Source organism: Gopherus flavomarginatus, chromosome 1 (assembly GCF_025201925.1).
Source record: "Gopherus flavomarginatus isolate rGopFla2 chromosome 1, rGopFla2.mat.asm, whole genome shotgun sequence".
Classification (NCBI taxonomy): Eukaryota; Metazoa; Chordata; order Testudines; family Testudinidae; genus Gopherus; species Gopherus flavomarginatus.
This window is the reverse complement of record NC_066617.1, coordinates 205,295,885-205,310,876: the sequence shown is the minus strand read 5'-3', so window position 1 is coordinate 205,310,876 and position 14,992 is coordinate 205,295,885. Positions and strand designations below refer to the sequence as shown.

General features: G+C 44.7%; 2 protein-coding genes across 9 annotated transcripts in view; one reads left to right on the top strand and one right to left on the bottom strand.

Moving 5' to 3' along the window:
• VPS26C (VPS26 endosomal protein sorting factor C) overlaps positions 1–11,444 on the top strand; it is a 104,118-nt gene extending 92,674 nt beyond the window's left edge. For 2 of the 3 annotated variants that reach the window (XM_050916606.1, XM_050916557.1), the window contains one exon: positions 8,503–8,626. In XM_050916606.1, the coding sequence (XP_050772563.1) occupies positions 8,503–8,618 (116 nt within the window). In that variant the 3' untranslated portion in view covers positions 8,619–8,626. Of the gene's footprint in view, positions 1–8,502; positions 8,627–10,083 lie in introns of those variants that run through there. The other variant, XM_050916593.1, reaches the window with a different exon arrangement.
• TTC3 (tetratricopeptide repeat domain 3) overlaps positions 1–14,992 on the bottom strand; it is a 367,670-nt gene that overhangs the window by 249,869 nt on the left and 102,809 nt on the right. For all 6 annotated transcript variants that reach the window (XM_050916320.1, XM_050916326.1, XM_050916335.1 and 3 more), the window contains 4 exons: positions 12,253–12,389; positions 8,924–9,241; positions 2,441–2,704; positions 1,553–1,599 (listed from right to left, as the gene is read on the bottom strand). In XM_050916320.1, the coding sequence (XP_050772277.1) occupies positions 1,553–1,599; positions 2,441–2,704; positions 8,924–9,241; positions 12,253–12,389 (766 nt within the window). The remainder of the gene's footprint in view (positions 1–1,552; positions 1,600–2,440; positions 2,705–8,923; positions 9,242–12,252; positions 12,390–14,992) is intronic.

Genomic DNA, 14,992 nt, shown 5'->3' with positions numbered 1-14,992 from the left:
AGTGCAGGTGTTGGGAGTCTGTTCCATCAATTGTGGTTGATTCAGTTTTGGTATTTAATGACAAAGGTTCCTTCCTTCACCCACTTTCCTACCAGAGTAACTATAACGTTAAGGAGTAAATCATTGAAAATGAGATACATTGAAATAAATTACGGATCTGGAACTAGAGTCCCTTACAGATTATACAAACAAATTAAACTCCCTGAATTCCAGCAAACTAGCAAGATATGATTCAGAACAATGAACAGCAAAGAAGGCTTTAAGTATTTTTTTTAAATCATAGTTGTACTCTGAAAAATGACTGTAAAAATGTCAATGTGTAGTTCTCAGTTTGTCTTAAATGACCTGAGCAAATATGCTGAGGTCCTTAATAAAAAATATTTTTTTTACAATAAACTTGAGATCTGATAGTCAAACTGGGTTTTTTCCCCTGTCACTTACGATTTTGAAATGTATAGAAAGTGAAGTGATCAGAGTTACTGCTGGTTGTTGTCAATGTTACTACAAATAACACACATGCAAAAGGACCCTGAGTTCAATTTCAGATTGAAAGTTGGCAGTTAGAAAGAAAAAAACAAACAACAAAAGAAACAAAAGTATTTTACCTATAAAGTGGTAAATTTATCTGACCCACCACCACCACGCTATTTTTACAGTGATACTTTTCACATTGAAACCACACATTAGTTTCAAGTACTGTTTCTAAAGCCCACATGAACCAGGTGGCTTCTTTGCTCTAGCAAAAAATAAAATAAATAAAGGGAGGGGGTACATTTGCCAAGTCACATTTTTCCTCGTAAAAAATAAGTCATAGATAGCTGGATTCCTCCCCACCCCCAATAAAGAGAAAACAGAAGAAAAGTTGTTTGGCCAAAATGCAAAATGAAATGCTGTGCTGTAAGATTTTAAAAAAAAAAAAAGAAAACCGAAGCTCTTTGTTCACTTCTTTAACGCTTTAAACTCCACTTCTACTCCCTCCCCTCAACTCCACAGTTCCATTCAAGTTTTTTTATGCTTGTTTTTTAAATTACAAATATTCTGGTCTTGTTTCGATCATTTATGAATGGATAACTATGGGATGCCATCACAGTGACAAAAGACTAAAACCTGAGCAAATGAAAGAGAAAAGGATCATTAGCCTGACTGACTGTTTCACTGTTTTGTTACTATCTATTTCATTCAACCTCCTGACGGACACTTGGAGAAAGTCTGCCTATTCAAAGATTCCAAACTCCATAACTGAGAGCTGAGAAAGCTCCCATACTTATTCTCCAGTCTTTTAAGGAATGACCCTCCAAAAACCAAGGATGACTTAATATTCACAATATTTCTCCTTTTTCTAATTGCTGATTGTTTTGTAAACCTTTCAGACCTTCAAAACAAAACAAAAACAAACAAAACAGAAGTATGCAATTTTCACTTTCTATTTTGCAAGTCCCCTTAAAAGAACAGGAAGTGAGCATGCATCTTCATTATACTTTGAGTCCACTGTGATGGTTTACTGTTGAGTCTGTATTTGTTCATTTTTCAATGTAGTATTTAAAAAACTTACAGAGATATCTTCATTTTCCTGCTTCTTTAATATAATGCAAGGAACATCTATTGAAACAAAAATATTAAATTACTTTAAAGAAAGTTGTAAAGTAGTACACAAAATATTAGATTCTGTAAATTATGAGATTTTGGGGGATAAAAAAAATTTAATCTTTAAAATATCTCCCAGAATAAAAAAAAAGTTATTTTTTAGAATTTCATTCCTGCTAAGATGGCATGCACATGGTTAGAGTTCAGCACTGGTTTTACTGAAACTATATATAATGTTTAAGGGTAAGCCCACGCATATGTCTTTGCAGGATTGGGACTTGCAAGTGAAACATGGTATCTCTCATCCTCACACAGCCTCGAGAAGGACTTAGCATTTCAAGGTACTCTAAAGTTAAATTTCTCCAAACTAAAATAACTTTATTCTGAAGACAGAACTCTATGAACTCCTTTAAAATAACTGGAGCAGATAAAAATTCTAACTTCTTAACAAGTCAAAAGTAAAACCTGCTGTACGCTGCATTTTGTATTCCCAATTTTTATAATCAGGAATCAAAGTAATCCCTTAAAAATAGCTGTCAATAATTTAAAGCTACTACAGGACAGCATTACAATAGAAATAATGCTAATTATTAGTTTCACTTGATTTAAATAACTCTGAACTGTACTAGCTGCATTCTTTTTTACATGCTCCTGCCTCTTTAGACTGTTCAGTCTTCAATATGGAACTTAGAAGATCCAATATGCAATTTATCGGAGAGGCTAATACTATCCCAAGAGAGTATCATTTAAAATTACAGTGTCACCACTTTCCTAGGATAATTCACAATAACATAGATGGGGAGTAATGGCAGGCACAAGAGGGCACTTATAAAAGAAATAAGCTGTATACATTTACCCATTTTATCAAAGAATTCGTCTAAAGCTTGATGCAGAGATGGAAATTTTTCTCTATTATCCTCTAATAGCCATATTACACAACGAGTTTCCTTCAATGATGCTTCATAGAAACACTTAAGTATTTCATTATCTTCGAAGTTGGTCAACACATTGCCTAATTTACTGCCATACTTCTCATTCCAGAGAATGGTTATAAAGCTAAGGTTAAGCTCTTTAACAATATCTCCATAACGAGAGAAAAAGATCTTTGTGGCTTCCAAACCTGAAATGAAAAAAGTTCAATTCAAGATTTAGGTTATTCCAATTTAGGGCTGAGCATCTGACATCTCCTACAGAACAGTTTGCTCCAAAACCAGATGTTAGGTTGCCAAAATTGAAGATATATACTGTAGCCTTGAAAAGTACAAACAATCAGAACAAGTTCCAAAAAAAATATCAATTTTTTACTATACTATCAATTACGTAAATGTGTCTGTTGCCTGTCAAAGTACAGGTAATGGAATCCAATTTTTAAAAACTGATTTTACCCCATTTTTGGCATTTATTACATATCTTATCCCATTTTACTTATAATATACACCCTACATTTTAATCAAACAACAAACCAAATAAAGCTCTATAGCAGGGCAACGTTACCAAAATAGTTAGAAGCTGACTTCTTCAAACTGTAGTCAGCTAAACAGAACATTAGCATTCCAATTTGTAAGGCCAACACAATAAAAAGACGGTTACTCACCTTTGTAACTGTTGTTCTTCGAGATGTGTTGCTCACATCCATTCCAGTTAGGTGTGCGCGCCGCGCGTGCACGTTCGTCGGAAACTTTTTACCCTAGCAACTCCAGTGGGCCGGCAGGTCGCCCCCTGGAGTGGCGCCGCCATGGTGCCCAATATATATCCCTGCCGGCCCACCCGCTCCTCGGTTCCTTCTTGCCGGCGACTCCGACAGTGGGGAAGGAGGGCGGGTGTGGAATGGATGTGAGCAACACATCTCGAAGAACAACAGTTACAAAGGTGAGTAACCGTCTTTTCTTCTTCGAGTGATTGCTCACATCCATTCCAGTTAGGTGAATCCCAAGCCATACCTAGGCGGTGGGGTCGGAGTGAGAAGTCGCGGCATGGAGCACTGCAGATCCGAAGGCCGCGTCGTCTCTTGACTGCTGGACCAGGGCGTAGTGGGAAGCAAAGGTGTGGACCGATGACCAGGTCGCTGCCCGACAGATTTCCTGGATGGGCACACGGGCGAGGAAAGCCAGCGACGACGCCTGCGCCCTGGTAGAATGCGCAGTCACACGGCCCGTAGGGACATGGGCCAAGTCATAGCAGGTCCTGATGCAGGACGTTACCCAAGAGGATAACCTCTGGGAGGAGATAGGAAGCCCTTTCATGCGGTCCGCTAGTGCCACGAAAAGCTGGGGGGATTTGCGGAAGGGCTTGGTCCTCTCCACGTAGAACGCGAGAGCCCTACGGACATCAAGCGAGTGGAGCTGCTGCTCCCTGCCTGAGGAATGAGGTTTCGGGAAAAAAACCGGGAGGAATATCTCTTGGTTGACGTGGAAGGCTGAGACCACCTTGGGGAGAAAAGCGGGGTGTGGTCTCAGCTGCACCTTGTCTTTGTGGAAGACCGTATATGGGGGGTCTACCACAAGAGCCCGGAGTTCCGACACCCTTCTAGCTGAGGTGATAGCTACTAGAAAGGCCGTCTTCCAAGAGAGGTACAGCAGGGAGCAAGTAGCTAACGGCTCAAAGGGGGGCCCCATGAGCCGGGACAACACCAGGTTAAGATCCCAGGTTGGAGCAGGGGGACGGACGTTAGGGTATAAACGTTCCAGCCCCTTAAGGAATCTAGACACCGTCGGGTGAGAAAAAACAGAGCGACCATCCGCACCCGGGTGAAAGGTGGAGATAGCTGCTAGGTGGACTCGCAACGACGATATGGCCAGACCTTGCCCTTTGAGGGACCAAATGTAGTCTAAGATGTCGGCTACCGAAACTTCCAAAGGGCGGAGATTTCTCTCCACGCACCAACAGGAGAAGCGTTTCCATTTGGCCAAATATGTCGCTCTTGTGGACGGCTTCCTGCTGCCCAAGAGCACCTCCCTCACCGGCGTGGAGCAGCGCAGCTCAGAGCCAGTCAGCCACGCAGGAGCCACGCCGCTAGGTGCAGCGACTGCAGGTCCGGGTGACAGAGGGTCCCGTGCTCCTGGGTAATCAGGTCCGGATGAAGGGGCAGGGGAACTGGGTCGGCTATGGTCAGGTCCAGCAGCATGGGGTACCAGTGCTGTCTGGGCCATGCCGGGGCTACCATGATCACGCGAGCCCTGTCCCTGCGCACCTTCAGAAGGACCCTGTGGACCAGAGGGAATGGGGGAAACGCATAGTACAGGTGGGTCGACCACTGGATGAGGAAGGCATCCGCTATCGACCCGGGCTCCCTGCCCTGAAAGGAGCAGAACGCTTGGCACTTCCTGTTCCCCTTGGACGCGAAGAGGTCCACCCGGGGATAACCCCACCTCCGGAAGATGGAGAGGGCGACGTCTGGGCGAAGGGACCACTCGTGTGACAGGAAGGATCTGCTCAATCGATCCGCCAGCGTGTTCTGTACTCCGGGGAGGAAGGAAGCCATGAGGTGAATGGAGTGGGCTACACAAAAGTCCCAGAGTCGTATCGCCTCGTGGCACAGGGAGGAGGATCTGGTGCCGCCTTGCTTGTTGATATAATACATGGTCGTCGTGTTGTCGGTGAACACCGCGACACAGTGACCCTGAAGCTGATGACAGAACGTTTGACAAGCAAGACGGACCGCTCTCAACTCCCGCATGTTGATGTGTAGCCCCACCTCCTCCTGGGACCACAGGCCCTGCGTCCTCAGGGTCCCTAGGTGGGCCCCCCAGCCGAGATCCGAGGCATCCGTTGTTAGGGACACCGAGGGCTGAGGTGGGTGGAAGGGGAGACCCGCACATAACACTGACTGGTCTAGCCACCAGCCGAGGGAATCTAATACCCTCTGGGGGATTGTGATTAACATATCTATCGGCTGTCTTGTCGGTCTGTAATGACTGATGAGCCACAACTGGAGGGGCCTCATGCGGAGCCGAGCGTAATCGGTCACAAAGGTACAAGCCGCCATGTGGCCTAACAGGGTTAGACATGTCCGCACTGACGTTAAGGGGGCTGTCCGCAGCCGTTGCACGATCGCCGACAAGGCCTGGAACCGCTGCAATGGCAGCAAGGCCCTGCCCACAGTGGCGTCCAGGACGGCCCCGATGAATTCCACCCTTTGTGTGGGAACCAGGGTGGACTTGTCCGTGTTTACCAAGAGGCCCAGAGTGGCGAACATGTCGGTGATCATGCGGACATGGCTGCAGACTTGTTGTTCCGACGTGCCCCGAATCAACCAATCGTCCAGATACGGAAACACGTGGATACGACTGCGCCGAAGCTGCGCCACAACAACTGCCATGCATTTCGTAAACACCCTCGGGGCCGTGGACAGGCCAAATGGGAGGACTGCAAATTGATAATGAAGAGGCCCCACAACGAAGCGAAGGAAACGTCTGTGACGTGGCCAGATGGCAATGTGAAAATACGCGTCCTGCATGTCGAGGGCGGCGTACCAGTCTCCCGGATCCAGGGATGGGATAATGGTCCCCAGGGAGACCATGCGGAACTTCAACTTCACCAGGTACTTGTTGAGCTCTCGCAGGTCGAGGATAGGCCTGAGGCCCCCCTTGGCCTTGGGGATCAGAAAGTAGTGGGAATAAAACCCCTTGCCCTTCTCGTTCTCCGGCACCGCCTCTATAGCTCCTTTGCCGAGGAGCGTCTGCACCTCCTGTCAAAGGAATTGCTCGTGAGAGGGGTCCCTGAAGAGGGACGAGGAAGGGGGGCGGGAAGGAGGAAATGAAACAAACTGCAGGCGGTATCCCGACTGCACCGTGCTTAAGACCCAGCGGTCTGATGTTATTAGGGACCACGCTGGGAGGAAAAACAAAAGGCGGTTGGAAAACGGGGGGGAAGGATCCATTGGGGAAACTGTTACTGCGCCCTCGGGCGCACCTTCAAAATGAAGGCTTAGGTCCAGGCGGGGGCTTAGAGGAGCCTTGGTTCTGCCCCCCTTGGTTCCCCGAGTGCCTGCGCCTTCCGTGCCTGCCGCGGCGCCTGTTAAGGTCCTTCCGCTGGCGGAACTGGGGATACGGCCTGCGCTGTTGTTGTTGCTGCGGCCGGAAGGGTCTGCGTTGCGTCACGGGTGTGTGCATCCCGAGTGACCGCATGATGACTCGGTTGTCTTTCAGACTCTTGAGTCTGGGGTCTGTCTTTTCCGAGAACAAGCCCTGGCCTTCGAAAGGAAGGTCCTGTATAGTGTGCTGGAGCTCCGGCGGAAGGCCAGAAACCTGCAGCCAGGAGATGCGACGCATTGTTACACCCGACGCGAGGGTACGGGCAGCCGAGTCTGCAGCGTCCAAAGAGGCTTGCAAGGACGTGCGTGCGACCTTCTTGCCTTCCTCCAAGATGGCCGTAAACTCTTGGCGAGCATCTTGTGGCAGCAGCTCCTTGAATTTGTCTGCTGCCACCCAGGAGTTGAAGGCGTATCTGCTCAGCAGGGCTTGCTGGTTGGAGACCCTGTGCCGGTATCGGCGGCTGGAGTCCGACCGCGATCGTCTGGATGTCGACCGGCGCCGCGAGTGCGACCGGTACCGCTGAGGGGAGCGGTGCCGGGACTGCGAGCGGCGGCGGGATCTGGAGCGGCCGTGACGTCGGGACCTGGATCGAGAACGTGAGTCCCGAGACGGTGCCGACATCATAGGCTTGCCTCTGGACACGACCCGCACCGGAGGTACCGGGGGTGGCAGCTGAGTGGGCTCAGTCATGGCTATGAGGTCCCGTGCCGAGGCGAAGGTCTCCGGTGTGGATGGCACCACTATCTCAACCCCAGATGTCATGGGGGAGCTTGGCGGCACCGGACTCGACGGACCCGCCGGGCCCGGAGTCGACAGTGCCGGCGGCGCCGCGGCCGATGTTGAGGCCGGGCGCTCCAGTCGGGTCTGCCTGGCCGGAGTAATAGACTTCGACGGCCTAGGCTCTGTCCCCGGTGCCGGAGAAGGTCGGTGCCGGGGAGTCTTCTCGGTGCCGGTGCGATCCGGTGCCGGCGCCGAGATCACGGCCTGCGAAGCCGCAGGGTCAAGTGCCGCCTCCATAAGGAGAGTCCGGAGCCTTTGATCCCTCTCCTTCTTTGTCCTTGGCTTAAAAGCCTTGCAGATGCGGCACTTGTCGGATCTGTGCGATTCCCCCAGGCACTTCAGGCACGCGTCGTGGGGATCGCTGGTAGGCATGGGCTTCTTGCAGGCCGCACGCTGCTTGAAGCCCGGCGAACCAGGCATGAGCCTGGTGCCGGGTGCCGGGAAGGGCTAAGCCCCCGGCGAAGAACTATTTACAAACTACTTAACTTAACTACTACTATCTACACTTAACAATCTAATTAACAACTACAATAGTGCTAGAGATAAACGATAGATAACAAGGAGAGCTAGGGACGTGGAGGACAGCTATGCCGCGCTCCACAGTTCCAACGACCGATACGGCGGTAAGAAGGAACTGAGGAGCGGGTGGGCCGGCAGGGATATATATTGGGCGCCATGGCGGCGCCACTCCAGGGGGCGACCTGCCGGCCCACTGGAGTTGCTAGGGTAAAAAGTTTCCGACGAACGTGCACGCGCGGCGCGCACACCTAACTGGAATGGATGTGAGCAATCACTCGAAGAAGAATAATTGGTTACTTTGTAGAAAATGTTTAGATTTATCCCTATTTTATAGATTATCTTCTCCATTCTGGATTTTAAAGAGACAGATTCTCCACATCTGATCCTCCCCTACTGGCAAAGTCCTGTACAAACCAGTTGCAAAGAGTCCAATATTTCAAATCGATTTATCTGTCACTTAAACCACCTTAATTTTAAGAACTTAATTAGCTATAGACAGAACAGTGTTTAATTCTAAACAATTCTACTCTGGAGAGTGACTTAAAATGCCACCTTATTACTCAGATGCATTTTGTTTGCATTGCAGGTGGAGCTTATCCGGCCGCATCACCCTTTTGCTCCAGCGACATTCCTCCTGCCGCGCCTCCCAATGGATCGTCTTTCGCACCCCCTGGGATGCATGCACCCCACTTTGGAAACTGAGGGCAGAATTTCTGCTGTAGAATATATGATTATGGATTACACCATAAGTCAGAAAGAACAACGTTTGACTTTAAGATTCTTGGTTGAGAATGCAGAGCTGGCAACTAGGGATCTTTTAGACATCTTTTAATTTGTAAACTGAATAAATTCCATGTGAAACCAGAGACAAACATGGAACCTCATAATAACATACTACAGACTTGCTTTCCAGTAAATGGAAGAAAAAGAAAGGTGGAAAGCATGCTTAATTTTATAATTTCATCTGCAAATTAAGTCATCTTACAGTTATATGAAACAGGACCTACCAAAACTGTTAAGATCTTTTATCCACTCATGTAATTTGGGATCCACTTCCTCAAGCTCACTCAGCACATGGACAAAAATTCTTGTGTTTACTCTATTCTTCTTCTGAATTAAATGACTTATGAGCTGCTCCATCACTTCATTTGATGTACTGCTACTTGTGGAACACATGCTGTAATCCTCCTCACTGATTACCCACCAAGATAGTAGTTCACTTAGAAGTTTGGAAGTGTCATGTACACCAGTTTTCATCTGTTCAACATTCTGCAAAATATGCTGCAGGACTCTATCACTAGCAAATAAGAACCTCTGAACATGACCTATAACAAAATAAAGCAAGATTGTTATGTCAGTTTATAACAGCTGCAAAACAAAATCAACCCCAAAATATAGATCAACTTTATTAAAAAACGTTTAAAAAATAACGTATCATGTGAACTGGAACTCAAATTTGGTTACAAGGGGTTCTACTTGCACTTGCTATAGACTAGAAGTAGGCAACCTATGGCACGCATGCCGAAGGTGGCACGCGAGCTGATTTTCAGTGGCACTCACACTGCCCGGGTCCTAGCCACCGGTCCAGGGGGCTCTGCACTTCAATTTAATTTTAAATGAAGCTTCTCAAACATTTTAAAAACCTTATTTACTTTACATACAACAACAGTTTAGTTATATATTGTAGACTTATAGAAAGAGACCTTCTAAAAACACTGAAATGCATTACTGGCACACGAAACCTTAAATTAGAGTGAATAAATGAACATTCGGCACACCACTTCTGAAAGGCTGCTGACCCCTGCTATAAACTAACAGAATTTCTCATACTGGTAATTGAATTTTAGATGCATAAGAAACTGATTTACAGAAGGAGAAAACCATACTTCCTCAATTAATATTAGAAAGAAAGCTTTAACTACCAGTAATTTTAGCTTTAAATTACCACCACATGGAATGCATAGGCACCCTGGGTGCCTGGATGGAACTCTCCAGAGCAGCAATGACCAGTGTGGATGCATGCATCTGAACATTATGTTTTAAGGATATTTATGGAACCTTGGCTTTATCCCTGCCTGAAAGTCTTTGCAAAACACAATGAAGAAAAGATGGGTGGCAAATGTGAGAACTACAGTCACTAGCAAGTAATCTTTCTTTCTCCTTCCAGAACTGCTTCTAACAGACTGCCACATGTGAGATTAACTAGCACTAACCACCTTCGAAGAAGAGGAGTCTGAAGATAAATTAAAAAACAACAACAGACTGAAGTGCTGCTCTCCCCCAGATTTGGGAACAGACCTACCCAAGTCTAAAGTAATGGTTGTGTGCATGTATGAACTGAGCACCAGATAGCAGCCTTACACATCTGTGATACATGTCAGAGATGCTGGTGATGATCATTTAGACCTGTTGGAGAGTACCCTATGTAAGGATATTTCAGGACTGATTCAATAGGCCCACAGATTACCTCACAAATCCAAGAAAAGCAGACAGATCCACTGCTTAGGCAGAAAAAACCACTGCTTATGCTGAGTTCTTAGAGCCAAAAAACCAGGCTTCATTTGCATAAATACAAGACGCTACACCCCAGTGATCAGGTGGAAGGTAGCAGGCCGGTGAATTGGGACATGGGTGATTAGACTCAGGCTCAAATAATGCAATGTAGACCTCCTGCACAATGCAGGCCACAGAATCTCACCCACCCACTCCTGTAACAATGATCTTTTATGCACAATATTACATATCTTTTATCGACATCCTTTTATGCACTGGCTACCCCAAATCTTTCCTATTTCGTATTATTTATTGCCATACATGATGTTTCAAATCACACATTAAGTTACATAGCACATTGTTATTGCTAAAAAGGGAAGCAAAGCTATCAATCCTATTATTTGATAAGGATCTTCTTTGTTTTCCCTAGACACTCTAAAAAGTCGGTAATAGGATATTCAAGTGTTAATTTTTTTTTGCCAGGAATCTTTGTTCATACTTTTTTTAATCTCTAAAAGATTATACAGAACTCATAGCAACTATACTCAATGACTCAGGCCTACAAAAGCTACATAGATATTGCTTATACATCTATGTTTACACTGCTAATCAATTATCCACTAAATAATGATTAGGCCTTTATCATGTTACATAAGGTAGGCTCATCTAACATGCTTTAGTCTCTTACACCCTAAAACCTTTTGGATCGGATACACGTGCAAGAACAATACAGAGCACACCCCCTCACCCTTCATCTGGGCTTATAAACCGGTTTGATATAATTAAATGGTAGCTCTGAACTCTTAAACTCTCAAAGATATGTAACCTAGTTTCTCCAACATGGAATGAGGTTTCAGGGAAGAATAACTGCAGATTTATGCATAGATTCAGATGGAACTTGGAAACTACCTAGGCAGAAACTTGGTTAAGGAACTACTCTTATGAAACATTATATAAGGAGGACCAGCCAGTAAATCTTAGATTTCCCCTACCTGAGGTTACAGTACAAAGACCATGGGTTGGAAGGGTAGATAATATAAAGATAACACAGAGGCTCAATTGTTGGTTCAACAAGCATTGGATTCCAACTCCAAGAAGGTGGAAACTAATGAACATTCTCCACAGATTATTTTTAATCCCCACTCACCTAACACTATCTCATTCTATGCTGCCTGGAGGGAAAAAAGGGTCCCAAAGGGGAACAGGGAAGGGAAAGACTGTGCTCTGATTGCACCAAGGGCATGTGTTCATCCCATATGTGAGAATCTACACACACAATTCTCAAAGGAAAATTAAATTCAAGCAACTATCCACTATCTTTTCCACAACTAGTACATACAAAATAGTTAACTGTTTAATGTGAAACACAGTAGTATTTTATTTAATACTGTATTGTCTTTTAGCAAAGTCTATGAAAAGTAAATTAAATTCTAAATTAAAGCTTGCCACAGCCATCTTATCTCACCCATTTTTGGTAAATACATTTTCATTTGAATGTTAGCATTACAATAAATATGTAAAGAGCTATTCTGTTCTACACAGATTCTTCTACTGTGTTCATCACTGTAGTATTTGAGCATCTTCCCATAGGCATTGGCTAGGGCTCCTATGCACCATGGTAATGCAAATAATCAAGTAATTAAGCAACGTGACTATATAAGACACTCCAGATCAGTATTTATAATCCTTTCCTTAAAAATAATATTCATATTCAATTCACTGAGGGTACATTAAAACTGCTACTTATGCTAATCAAAATATCCATTTGTTTATATGATAATGTATAGCAATACACTACAATACAAATGTATTCTATAATAAAATATCTTAAACTTCCACGTACCTTTATGACTATCATACTTAGATGTAGTATCTTCCCTTTTATTTTCTTCCATGCTATCTTTTGCTGAGTTCAGTGCTTCTTCTCTTACACGCTTTCTCTTCAATTTTTTTTCTTTTTTTATTTTTAGCTTCCTAGAACTGATAAATGGAACTGATAAGTGAGGCAAATCAGCCTCAACTATCAATAGACCATTTTTTCTCTGGCAGTTTACAAACCATTCTCCACCTATTAGAACATTTGTCAGCTTACATTATACATTTTTCACAGTAGAAGTCATTAGTCAAACCACAGAGAAGTAAAATTTGAATATAGCTATTTCTTCAGTTAAAAAGAAATGGAGACCATCTACCTTCAGGCATACTGAACAACTTATTTGAAGCTTGTAGATGTAGACAGAATATCCTAAATATTTTACAATAATCTCTATTAGAAGGAGCTGACTTTAAAAGACTCTCTGATGTAGCAAGCATGCCCACCTTTACATCTAACATTTACAAGATGTTGAATTATTTATAAATAAATGTTAAAAAAAAGTTCCTATGACCAGCTTAAATAACACAAGAAATCCATCTTTACACATGTATCTCTCATTATTGGAACTCATATTCCAAGTAATCTAAACTCCTACCTAAATGAAACCAGTTTAATGAATATCTCATTACTTCAGATAATTTTCCTTTTGTAACGAGATTAAGGGGAATAAAATACTGAGGATCTATACTGAACCTGTCCAATACATATTTACAGTTTGGATTTCCCAGGGTTCCTGTCTAATCAAACAAATTTATCCTCTTACTATAAAGCACCAGTATTTACCACTCTGTCAAATATGTTGTGAGCAATAAATGCAAACTACTTTAGAGATATTACAGCAATGCCAAGACTATGCAAATCGAACATTCAAACGTAACCTGCATACACAATTCAGTTTTTAACCAGCATTTTCTTAGGATCCATATAGAATTTTTCAGTCAAGGAAATGCTCTAGGGTAGAGGTGCTCAAGCTTTTCCATACTGTAGTGTCCCTCCCATGTAGCTTGAATCTAGCCATTTCCTTCCTCCCACTTAACAATCTGAGACCGGTTGAATGGTTACAACCTCCAGATTGACCACTCATGCTCTAATGTAGCATTTCTCAACATTTTTATCAGGGACCAGCTTCCTGCTTTTCTAAACTATGTCTGGGAAATCTCAGGGAGTGGGAAGGAGGCTGCTATGGACTGGTTGTTGAGAAACACTGCTCTAGGTTGTATTCTCTGCTAGAAGTGCTCAACTTCCATAATAGGAGGTTACTTAGCTCTAACAGGAGGGTCTTCAAGATATGTGGTCCCTATCTGAATTCTGCTGCAGGTGATGCATGCATACCCATGCCCCTGGAGCCAGATAATTTGAAAGTCATGCCTGTTGGTCTGCGCATCAGCCCTGGTTCACCTGGTGCCTCCGATCGAAAGGATTAAGGGTGGGGTGGACATATCGCCTCTCCGGTTTTTTCTCTACCACAAATCAGATAAGATCCAAAGCAGAGAGGAAGGAGGGCAAGTACTGGAATACAGACAGGGATCACACATCTTCAAGGACCTCCAATTAAAAGTAAGTAACCTTCTCTTCTTTGTCGAGTGATGGTCCCTATTGTACACCACTGTGGGTGATTGACAAACAGTAGGAGAAAGATGTGATGATGTACACAGTAGGGTTGAGTGGAGTACTGCCATCCCAAAGGAGGCATCAGCAGAAGAGTTCAGCACCTGGGCATAATGTACCTCCTCAAGAGATGCTATAGTCGTTGCTTAAGCCATGGTGGAATGACCTCTTAACTCCAGGGGAGGGATTTTTTGGGGGGGGGGGCAGGGAGGGGAGAGTTGGAGTTTGAAAGCTGATAGAGTAGAATGGAGCCAGATATCTATTTGGAGATTCTCTGGTGGAGATGGCATGTCCGCCAACTCTTTCTGCTACAGCGACAAACAGTCTCCGGGATTTCCCGATTGGTTTTGATCTCTGCACGTAGAAAGCCAAAGCTCGAGTGAGAGGAGTCTTCATTCTTCTGCAGAAGTGTGTGGCTTTGAGAAGAAAGCAGGTAAGTGTATGGATTGGTTAAGGTGAAATTCCGACTTTAGGCATGAATTTGGGGTGTAGAGGTAAAGAAACCTTATCCTTATGAAATACAGTATATGGAGGATCTGCCATCGTTGCTAGATCCCGGGGCGAAGAGGAAAGGGGAAATAGAAAAATACAGGGGTATTGCAGTATGGAAAAGCTTGAGCTCCAAGTTTGCCAAACCCCCTCACATAGGTGATGGCTACAAGAAAGGCAACTTCCATGGAAAGGAGGGAACATGGAACATGTACACCTCTACCTCGATATAATGCTGTCCTTGGGAGCCAAAAAATCTTATCGCATTATAGGTGAAACCGTGTTATATTGAACTTGCTTTGACCCACCGGAGTGCGCAGCCCCACCCCCACAGAGCACTGCTTTACCGCGTTACATCCAAATTTGTGTTATATCAGGTGGTGTTATATCGAGGTAGTGGTGTACTAAAGGCTCAAAGGGGGGCTTATTAGCACTGAGAGAATGAGATTCAGGTCCCACTGGGATGCAAGCATCTGAGCAGGTGGGAAGGTTCTTATTAACCCTTTTCTAGAACCTATTGGTTAGTGGGTGAGTGAAAACTGAGTAACCTTGAGAAGGTGGATGTGGCGGTGCCCTCAGCTGCTCAGGAAACATTGGGAGAAAGATTGGT